This window comes from Pongo abelii, chromosome 12, assembly GCF_028885655.2.
Source record: "Pongo abelii isolate AG06213 chromosome 12, NHGRI_mPonAbe1-v2.0_pri, whole genome shotgun sequence".
NCBI classification, from domain to species: domain Eukaryota; kingdom Metazoa; phylum Chordata; class Mammalia; order Primates; family Hominidae; genus Pongo; species Pongo abelii.
In genome coordinates, this window is record NC_071997.2 from 71,221,498 (window position 1) to 71,233,029 (window position 11,532).

Consider the following 11,532-nt stretch of genomic DNA (forward strand, 5'->3'; position numbering starts at 1 on the left):
TACACACCTTAAAAACCCTAAAGTAAAATAAAGGAATAGTGTCAACATGCCATTTATTTTTTGTCATCTTGAACTAAAAGTACAGCTGCAAGCAAGCTTGCTATAGGACAAGCTTCAGCTTGGGAAACATCAACTATCTGCACTCAGGACTGACTTACCTATTTATTTCCAGAGGAATATCTATGGAAGGTCAGGTTAATACCTAATTTCAGGTTGTTTGCTACTTTTAACTCAATGCAGTGTCCAGTTACAATAAAGAGTCAAACAATGCTTTACATTGTGTATACGTTCACAGATTTCATCCAATATAAAATGACAGTCCTTTTTAAAAAAAGATAGGGAAAAGGTAAATGTGACACTTTTTCTGCTTACAAAAAGTAATGCCTTATAAAATTTTAATTCAACCATTTAGGGGGGTCAGCTGCAGTAAACCTTTTATTTCTTCAAAATGCTGCTTCTGCCAACAGAATTTCATGTTCTCTTCTTTACAGATAGGAACTCCTTTACAGTCCAATTGTAATTCTGTTTGCCCTAGAGTAGGCACAAAATTCAGTGCAACCGTGGCATAGTGTTCTAAGAAAAAAAAATAGGAACCTTATTACCGCATTATGAAAAGGAAAATTTATCCATAGGAAAAACCTAGCCTTAGTGTTTTGGGACCTTTAACATGAAGGGCACTAATTAGTAACATACCTTCTGGCCAGTTCCTGCATCTCCATTTCATGATGATCTTACTTGTTAACTGAAAAGAGGGGAAATTCCACTGAAAATCTTTTAAGACTTCCCACAATACAACACAGAAAAATCCTTTCATTGAAACTCCTAAGTACTAGAAGAATCAACAACATACAGTCCTTCTTCCAGTTTATACATCAGCACCATTGATAATTGTCTTTATTGCCAAAATGTCTCAGAACAGCAGTAACATCAAGGACAGCAGGAATATGTAATAATGTTTTAAGTACAGTAATAGTAACCAGAACAGAGGGCTGCTGTTAAGGGTGAGGCAACACAGACCCTCGTGATTTCGGTGCTAAAAACAGCATATACAAAAAGTAATATTAAGTAAAAGTTAATCCCACCTTACTTCTTCAACCTTGAGTCTACTTACCAATTCTAGATATTCACCAGTGATGTTCCCATCAAACATCTGAAATTTCCCTCCCTTTTCAGCTTCTAATACAGCAGTAGATTTAGAAAACTTTTGCACCAACTAACCAAATAAAACATGTTATTCCAGTACACACTAACACATATTTTAATCTAATTATGAAATACAAAATATAACAATTACTAGAGTTTAAAAATCCTAAACATGTAGCTTTTACTTACAGAAAATAAAACACAAACTTTCTCTTCCTAGAGGGAGAAAACTCAATGTAATGCGGACATAGTCCCAAAGAATGCCCATCTCCCCTCCAATTATTCAGAAACTATGCTCAGACTTCTGTCACCACCATCCCACATCCCTTCAATCAAAAACACAGCCACAAGGAAAACCAAAAACCAGCTCCTGTTCTTTGTGATATATTTTCTCCCCATGTCAGCATTTAACATGCTAGCTTAGGGAGTTACTTACATCCTTTACAGTGAAGATGCTATAGAGCTGCTCTACAGTTGTGTCAAACAGTTCCATCATGTGAAGAGCCACAGTGGGAATCCTTACACCCAGTGCCACTGGAGATGAAGCCTGAACCTGGAGAAGGGAAGAGGTTCCAGGGAATGATTAGCATAACAAGAGAGAAAGCTGCTTGGATTACAATAGTCTTCTCAATAAAACATCAAATGTCCCAAATTCCATACTGCCTATTCCAGACACACACAAAAGCAGCATGAAAAGCCTTTTTAGCACCACCAGTCTTGGTCTTTACTTTGGAACCAGAGCTCACTGTTCCTATAGCTCTTCAGCTCTATTCCCAAGTTATGACTGAATACCCCTAATCCTAGCTGGACTTCCAGATACAGCCATGAGCAGGTGAAAGACAACTGCACCTAAAGCTAAAGGGTGTCCATTACACACAAAACATCCGTTCCAAGAATGGATCTAAAAATCTCCCAATCCAAAAGTGAGCAAAGAAGGTTCTTTTATTATGCTATGTGAATCTTGAAAGTCATCTGGTTCTGTGGCCTACCAAAGAACACTGCCCTTAGGACAGTCTTGAGTCAAATATTTATCCCATAGAAAGGCGTGTCTGTAACAATCCCTTCCATCAAGAATCAAAGTCTCATTTTATCATTTGCACAACAAAATGGGAGATCTTAGAGGACTCACGGGAGACTCAAAGATGGAAGAAGGCCCTCGCTGTCCTCAGTTCTCCATCAACACAAGGCTATTCGGAGCCCTGACTCAAAACACTTCCTTTACCCCTTCCCTGCATTTTGGCCAACAGAGCTCATACCTGCAGGGTATTCTCACTCAGTTTTCTTTTGACAGTCAATTCCTGGGTTGCCATAGCTTTCGTTGGTAAAATCATTCCCGTTGTAAATTCTATAAAGAAACAAGGGAAGTGGTTTTAATAAGGACCTTTCTCCTGTTAAGCACAAAGAGTAAGGTAGAAAACCCAAAATAGCATGTAAGAAAATAAAACATTTATAAAAATAATTCCTGTAACATTTTGAGAATTTCAAGACCATTCCAAGTTTTTACATATAAAACTACTGATGATTAACATGTGAGTTCCACAGCAACAAATGCCTTTTTTTTCAAATGCCTCACTTTCATCAAGTTTTTGCTAAAGCAGCAAAATTTTCCAAAGTTCTTTTCCAAACAGCTAAGTTTTATATGATTAACTACTAATAGCTTTGTGGCTCTAACCTACTGTCAAAACAGACAATTTCTCATGTGAGGGTGACAACTGCCTCACAAAGCTTGTCTTCACAGTATTCAAAAGCCTGTGAGCCAGCTACACGTGCGCTCTCATGGGAAAAGTGACAACCCCAAACCCATCTATGCCAACACCTAGATACTCAGGTAGCAGGGTCCAAGAATGAGGTACAGAGATAAGGCACTGCTGGCCATCTTGCCTGCCTCACTTCTCTAATTTAGGGAAGAAGACAATAACCTCACTTCCATGCGATGTGGATATTATATAGGTATTTCTCAATTACACCTGTAATACCTGCAGTCACTTTCATCCATTCATTCATTCATCCAACAAAGATTATTAAGCACGTACTATGTGCCAGGCATTGTGCTAGATGCTGGAGATACAGCAGTGAACAAGACAGACACCTTCCATGCCCTCATGGAGCTTATAGTCTAGCAAGGAAGACAGACATTAAACAAGTAATTACACGAACAACTGATTTTCATTCCAGAAAACTACAGTTAACAGTTCCGTAGGCAAAATGGTTCATGCTGTATACAATACTGATGATCACTAATTATGGTCTTAACCATGACTAGCTCTCCACTTCCAGACTACAATTTATTCTGAAGTATAAACTTGCTTCTGGAGCCTCTGACCACAGTATAGAGTATAACTTGGGTAAATAGAAAAGGGACCCTCTGGTTCACAAGGGATGCCTTCTTTACCTTTCTTAAGTGCCTTCAGGTAATCTCCAAGGGCCTCCCTGACCTTGGCAGTGCCTGCAGTTTTCGTAAGATCCTTCAGTATATCCCCATCTCCTTTCTTTTTACTCACGTTCACCTACAAATCAGAAAAACACAAACCAAAGAAAGATCTGGTTTGATGTATTCTTACAACATTGGGCTGTATGGATGAGAGAACTATGGCAGTGGAGGAAGGAAAGAAGTGGATGTAAGAGATGTGACAGGGCAGGATTTTAAGGGGTTTTAATCCAGGGTCCACGACAGAGTTGGGGGCAAAATCTTGCATGGACTTCACAAAATGTAAACCCCTTAATTTGCATACAAAATTGTGCATGTGTATGTATACAAATCCTATTGCTGATGTGGTCCATGGCTTTCATGGGGTCTAGAAATGCACTGTCCAGTATGGCAGCCACTAGTCACATGTGGCTACTGAGAACCAGAAATGTGGCTGGCCTGAGTCAAGATGTGCTGTGTGAAATAATATGTGCCAGACTCCAAAGACTTAGTACCAAAAAAGAATGTAAAATACCTCATAATTTTTATATTAATTACATGCTAAAATCTTTTTTATATACTGGGTTAAATAAAATATATTATTAAAATTAATTTCACCTGTTTATCTTTTTTTTTTTTTTTAAGAGCTTGCATCTCGTTATGTTGCAGAGGCTAGACCCAAACTCCTGGGCTCAAACGATCCTTCCCCTCAACCTCCCAAGCAGCTGGGATTATAGGCATATGCCACTACACCTGGCTTTAATTTTTTTTTAAGGGTCTCCCTGTTGCCTAGACTGGAGTTCAGTAGCATGACCATGGCTCATTGCAGCCTTAAACTCCTGGGCTCAAGTGAGCCTCGCACCTTGGCCTCCCAAAGTGCTGGGATCACAAGTGTGAGCCACCATGCCCAGCCATAGCTTTAACTTTTTAAGTACGGCTACTAGTAAAACTTACACTGCACATGTGGCTTGCATTATATTTATATGGAACAGTGCTGGTATAGAACCCAAAAGCCACTGTAATTAGGGAAATCAAGTTCCCATATAACCCAGCCTTGGATTATATACTTTTTTGGCAGAGAGGAAAATTGTGAAAGGGAGAAGAGTAGAAGACAGGCAGAGGGAAGGAAGAAGAGAGGGGAGAAGGGGGAGACCCAAGGGAGAAGGAAGCAACAGAGGGCTTTGGGGATGTCTCTAGTATTCCCAGAAGAAAAAGAGGTGTCGATTTGAAAAAATTTAGTGTCCCGATGCTTCAGTTGAGGTGGGCCTGATCTTGGGCCCCAGTTTGAATCTAAAGAGTTTGTTCTGTAATGCTACTGAGAGATTAAATCTTAAAAACCAGTTAAACATTCTGTTGAAAAATTTCTCAGCTGATGGATCCGAATATAACAAAGTGGAATCTCAGGCCCTGAGCAGAGGAACCACATAACTGAAGACAGAGGTTTGGGACAGCCCCCGGCCTGTGGCACTGCATAACCTTCGGGCCATAAGACATACGGCTGGGCAGGAGTCAGCCCATCTTGGAAAGCCTTCATGTTAAATACGTTCACAAATCAAAAAAAATCCTTTGTCAGACTATCTTGGTTTGAAAAATATAGCAGCTGTACAAATGGTCTCACCCCCAAAACCCAGCTTTCAGCCAAAAGAGGGCACTAACTTGAAGCCAAGCATGGGAGTTACACAAGGCTCTGTCTCCCAAGAGAACCAAGAGAGCCACAAAAGCAACATGTACTAACTGAATAGTTTACAAAAAACGGTGAGGCATACCCAAGGGAGAGATTGCAGCTAAAGGCTGAGACTTTTCACCATTAAAGGGAAACGGCAAAGGTGCAGGAAAAGAGAGAGAAAGTCACATTCATCAAGCCATGCAAGCTGCCTGAGCAGTTTACAGTGCACACACTGTCACATCTAACCGGACAACACCCCTGGAAGAGAAATTAACACCTTTTCACAGATGAGGAGGCTAAGGAGGGTGCAGTCAGCTGCCCAGGCCCCTTGCCTGGTCCTCGGGGGAGCTCAGGGCTTCCTGGGGCTTACTCTTCTTTCCTGTACCACTCCAGCTCCACACAACATCCTGCCCCCACAGTACGGCAATCTTTCTTGGCAAACAGGCCCTCCACAAGGCACCCGAACTACCACACAGGAACCACACAGTCTGATCAACACTATTTGAAATGCCCAGTGTCTGTAGCAGAAGCTTGACTGAAAAAAGAACAAAAGAAATAGAAACTTGATCACATACCTCTGTGTCAGATACTTCATTTTCCTCAGAAAGACTGGGTATTTCAATCAATCCCTTGTGCTTCACACTCCAGATTCTTTAACAATGCCTAAAATGAGCAAAATGGGTTCTTCAATTATAATACAAAGTAACAACTGGGCCAGGCACTGTGGCACATGCCTATAATCTCAGCACTTTGAAGGGCTACAGTGGGAGGATGGATTGAGCCCAGGAGTTTAAAGACCATGCTGGGCAACATAGGGAGACACCGTCTCTACAAAATAAAATTATCTGGGCATGGTGGCACACACCTGTGGTCCCAGTTACTTGGAAGGCTGAGGTGGGAGGATTGCTGGGAGGTCAAGGCTGCAGTGAGCCTTGTCTCAAAAAAGAAAAAAAAATTGATGTTATGAAAAACTGCCCTGCCTCACTGAATAGCTCAGCTGCCCTCACAGGGTTCCACCACTCCAGGGCCCCCTGAGCAGCCACGGAAGGTCGGTCAGGCAGGCCATGGCCAAGGAGAGGGCATGAGGAGTCAGCAGCCCGCCATCCTGAGAGGAGTGTGGGGCCAGTGCACCCGTATTTCTCTTCTTGTCCCAGGGTACTCTTTGCCTGGGCAAAGCAGGATAAAGGAGTACCCTGAAGGGGAGAAGCAGTCACAAAAGCGATGGAAGGAAAGAAAGGGACAGTACGTTCTGACCATGGAGGGGAGGGAGGCTCTGGCTTGGGGACATTGTGTGGGGATACCAGGCAGGTAGACTTCTCTCAGGACTAGAGTGTTGCCTCCTCCCCAGTGGGTCCCAGCTGCCACCCTAGAGACTCGCTGCTGGAGGAGAGCAGCTGGAGGTGTTAGGACAAGCCCTAACAGCCTGTCCTCTGGCTGCTGCCTGGCAGTGGCTGGGTCTTATCCTTGCAAAGGAGCCAAGGGAGATGGAAAAGACACAAGGCCCACAAGGTTCCTCAGGCCCTAGGGCTCGGTGCTGGGGGAGTGGGCAGAGGGCCAGACTGCTATGATCCAGACAGCAGCAGACACAGGGGGCTGCAAGAGAGGCAAACTCCCAGCCAGAGGGTCCTGTTCTGAGGCGGAGGCGGAAGGACTGAACACCCTCGTCTGCGAGAAAGGCAGCCAGCAGGGCAGAGGCTCGAGGCCAACTCACTGGACTGCTCTGGGGCACAAACTCCAGATAGGAGCTGACTTCCTGGGCTGAGGCTCAAACCCTAACTCCTCCTCTTCCCTTCCCTGCGTCTCCACAGACTTGGCTCCCTCAACAAGGACTGAGTGTGCACACGCTGTCTGCCCAGCCAGGATCGAGGCACCACTGGAGAACTGAACCCACAGACCCCAAAAGTGGACACACCCAAAATGCCCAGCAACTGATAAATGGAGAAACAGAATGCAGTATATGCACCCGTGGAATATTCATCAGCTATAAAAAAGAATAAGTGCTGCTACCTGCCACAACACGGATGACCCTTGAACACATTATGAAGTAAAAGAAGTCACACACCAAAAAAACACATCCTACATGATTCATCTATGTGAAATGTTCAGAGGCCAATCCAGAGAAAATGGGTAAGCGGACACCAGGGGCTGGGGAAGAGGAGGGCAACAAGAGTGACTGCTCATGGGTCCAGGGTTTTGTTTTGGGGTGGTGAAATGTTCCCAAGTTGATTGCAGTGATGGTTGCACAACTCTGTGACTATACCGAAAACCAATGAATTATACACACTGAGTGAATTATGTCTCAATAAAGCCGTTTTTTAAAAAAATCCCTGCCGTACTGAATGACAGGAAGATGGAGCAGGACAGTAAGCAAAATAGTTTTGTAAAGCAAGTTTCAGTGCCTTGGGGAAAAATAAAGTAGGGAAGAAAGATGGCAAAAGGCAGGAGTCTCCAAGGATGCACAGAGATGGCTTCACTCAGGACAAAGACCTGAAGGAGGCAGGCAGCTACCTGGGGGAAGAGTGCTCCAGGCAGCAACGCCCAGAAACTCGTGTTCACAAGGGCCTGGTAGAAGACGGCCCAGCTGAGAGCAATGAGCTCTAAGCAGCTGCAAGTGCTGCGAGAGGAAACCCCCATCCTTCTTGGCCCATGGTACTCAAGTGTGGCCAGAGTGTCAGGATCTACTAATGCTGATTCAGGAGCCAGTCAGTGTGCCAGGCCCATAGCAGGAGCTGTAAAAACATTCGCTGAATGATGAACGCACTTTGTCCCCGGCCCCACTAGTACCCTGAGGCCCCTGTTACCTTTCCAGTCCAGTTTGATGTTCCACTCATAGAAGAAAATCAGCTTTCCTTTGCGGCTGCTGCACGAAGCCTCCCCTTCCACCTGCTTCAACTCGCTGATCTCGCCGCGGCCAACGTCATTTTCCACAACGATGCCCACCAGGAGCTCCCGGAACTTCCCTTTGGACCAGCTGGTAGCATCCCGCTCTGTCCTGCCAGGGACCAGAAAGTCGTGAATGGAAGCCCCAGCTGGGATCCACCTGCCTGGGTGCCAGGGTCACGTCCAAGCCCAGCCCAGATCAGCCCAAGTCCTCTCAAGCAGCCTCGAAACCTGCCAACCTCCAATGTGCTCCTCAAACCTGCTTTCTACCAAATTCTTTTCATCCTACTCAGTTCTTTTAAGATATTATTGTCCACTATGCAAATAGTATTCTGTCTTAAAAACACTGGCTTATCTAAGGGAGGAGGATCTAGCTAGCTCGCCCAATGGAAATATGCAAAGCCTAGGCCACATGTAAAGTAGCAGTAGTGAAATAATCAGAATCATGACAATACCAGCTATCAAGTGTCTTCGCATATACATCGTCTAATGTAATCTTCCCAGATAATATTCTCACTTTAGGGGACAGAAACGAGCTGAGAGGACTGACATGTCCATAGGGCCAAGGCTACGACACTAGAAAGTCAGCTCTAGCTCACCCCTGTAATCCCAGCACTTTGGGAGGCCCAGGCGGGCGGATCACGAGGTCTGGAGTTCGAAAGCAGCCTGACCAACATGGTGAAACCCTGTCTCTACTAAAAATACAAACATCAGACGGACGTGGTGGCACGCACCTGTAGTCCCAGCTACTCAGGAGGCTGAGGCAGGAGACTCGCTTGAACTCTGGAAGCTGAGGTTGCAGCGAGCCAAGATTGCCCATGCCCTCAGAGCTCCTCCGGACCAGCCAAGTCATGCTCCTCTGGGGACTGGCCTCAGCATCCCCTCGACGGCCTGGAGGGACCACAGCCCCGGCCAAAGGCGCAGGGCAGAGGACATCCCTTCCAAAGGTTCTGCGGCGGAGGGCTGCCGACCTCTCCCCACGCGCCAGGTGAGGCTCGTAAAGGAAGGGGAGCTTGTCTCACTCACAGAGGGCCCGGCTCGCGGGAGGCGCCTGCGGGGTGGGCGCGAACTGAGATCCAAATTTCTGCCCTTTCCACTACGTTCCATACCCCCGCCCCTAACACAGTCTCTCAATCCAGCTCCCTTCTAACTCCCCGAAACATCCAGAGGGATGGGCGGGAGAAGGGAAGGCCCTAAGGCCACAGACGGTGGGAGTGGAAAGGTCTGTCGGAAGTCATTCTTGGGGCCCAACCCTATTTTCAAAAAGAGGCAGCTGCAACCTCCAGGTCCGGCGCAGCCGCCCTCGCCGGTCTCCGTACTCAAGGACGCTCCCGAACCGAGAGGCGGAGGCCGAGCCCTGCGTCCAGCAGCTGAGGAGGGGGGGCGGCCCCCTGGCCCCCCTGGCCCCCCTGGCCCCCTGGCCCCGCGGCCCCGCGGCCCCGCACAGACCCCAGCGCAGCCCCGGCTCCCGCAGCCCGGCCCTCCCCAGATCCCGGAAGGAGGCCGCCGCCGGCCGCACCAGTGCCAGTTATTCACGTTGGTCCCTTCCTCCCGCTCCTCCACGATCCAGCGCGGGTCCCCCGGCCCCACTTGGCCACGGCGGCGCGGACTGGGCGGAAAACAAGCAAAGGCCGTGGCGCCTAAGGCTCCGAAGCCGGCGTTTCCGGCCGCCGAGCCCCGGGGCGGCGCGTTCGCAGCGCCCAGAAACTGCCAGAAGGCCCTGCCCCCGGCCCCGCCCCGCCGCGGCGCGCCCGGGAGCCCCGGCCGGGATCTGGGAGGCGGGTCGCGCGGGGACGCGGGGGCGGGGAGGGGCTGGGGCGGCCGGGGTTCCCCTGCGCGTCTCCTAGCGCTAGGGCGGGACGGGGCTGCCTGGGCCACCTGCGAAGGGCGGAGGCCGCTGCAGGGCCTGCGGTGCTGGCGGGCTCGTGGTTCCCGGCGCCGGGAAGCAGGGCGCTGAGTAGCGGGTGCCTGAGAATCCAACCGGCGGTGCAGACGCGACACGGCCGTCAGGTGGCCTCGGCGGGCTCCCTATAGCCCTCGAGGACACGACCTCGAACGCCCAGGTCGCTGTGAGACCGGCCTTTGGGGGCCACAGCGCGCTCCCGTCACACCGTCTGCGGATTTCGCCTAACAGCGAGTCCGCGCCAAGTTGCCGCGCGCTGCGGTTTCGCCAGCGCGCGACGCAGTCTCTGGCCCTCCCGCCTTCCCAGCACCTTTCCAAATAGTCCCATGTTACTGCAGGAGTATTTCCATTTTATTCACGTAACAATCCTTTAGAAAGAACGAAAGAATGTGATTGCAAACGCATATTACTGCAAACTAATGCACTTTATCATGGAGTATTAATGATTCCTTTCACGAATTTTCGGCTTCTAGCTAAAACTTTGCACGAACTATTTGGACAATGTTACTGGGGTGTTCTCTGCTAACTACGTGGGTAGTTAGCACAGAAATGGGTAGGACAGTGAAAAGGTGGAACCATCTGACTATTCTCTTCCCCTGTGCCGACCTGTCTTTTGCCTGCGGTCATCCACGAAATACACTCACGAGTGGAGACATTTTCTCCATTTGCCTACCGGAGCTACCACGTTCCAACATTATCTTCCAGAAAGCTACAACAGTCATGTAAACACACTGCTTCAAGGCGTTTTGACCTCAAAACAAAAAGACGTTTTGATTTCCCCTTTCACACTTCACTAAAGCAGCTATAACAGAGTCACATGAAAGAGCAGTGGGGTGGGGTTGCCTGATCTTAAGAAGCCTCTTTTCCCCTGCTAAGGAGCTTGCACTTGGCCGTACAGGCAATGGGCAACCACTGAGGCAACCTAAATGGAGAAATGACACGATCAGATGTGTTCTAGAACAATCAGTCTTGGCAGGGCGGTGTTCTAGAACAATCAGTCTTGGCGCTGTGGCTCACGCCTGTAATCCCAGCACTTTGGGAGGCTGAGGTGGGCGCATCACGAGGTCAGGAGATCGAGACTATCATGGCTAACACGGTGAAACCCCGTCTCTACTAAAAATACAAAAAAATTAGCTGGGCGTGGTGGCGGGCGCCTGTAGTCCCAGCTACTGGGGAGGCTGAGGCAGGAGAATGGCGCGAACCTGGGAGGCGGAGCTTCCATTGAGCCGAGACAGTGCTACTGCACTCCAGCCTGGGCCACAGAGCAAGACTCCGTCTCAAAAAAAAAAAAAAAATCATTCTTACGGACTTTTGGACAATGGACCAGGGGTAAGATGGAAACTGGAAGGAGGGGGACTTGTCAGGGTGGAGAAGGGGTGACAAATATTCAGGGATGAGAGGGGTTCAGAAGTGGAATCTGAGTGCGTCAGACACTGGGGTGCAGCAGAGAAATATGTTTTGTTCCGCAACTGGGACTTGCAGGTTGGTTACTAGCCGCACCCTCAGAGGCTAGAATGGAAAGAGGCTGGAATG

General features: G+C 48.1%; 1 protein-coding gene across 1 annotated transcript; it reads right to left on the reverse strand.

The window, feature by feature from the left end:
• Window positions 1–277: 277 nt before the first annotated feature.
• On the reverse strand, window positions 278–10,327 carry AHSA2P (activator of HSP90 ATPase homolog 2). Its single transcript, XM_024242122.3, is given in 11 exon segments — window positions 278–573; window positions 694–742; window positions 1,112–1,213; window positions 1,580–1,696; window positions 2,400–2,488; window positions 3,536–3,650; window positions 5,792–5,857; window positions 5,860–5,879; window positions 8,018–8,208; window positions 9,616–10,124; window positions 10,208–10,327. Coding segments are annotated over 11 exon segments (1,551 nt in total). The 3' UTR covers window positions 278–400.
• Between the last annotated feature and the right edge of the window lie 1,205 nt (window positions 10,328–11,532).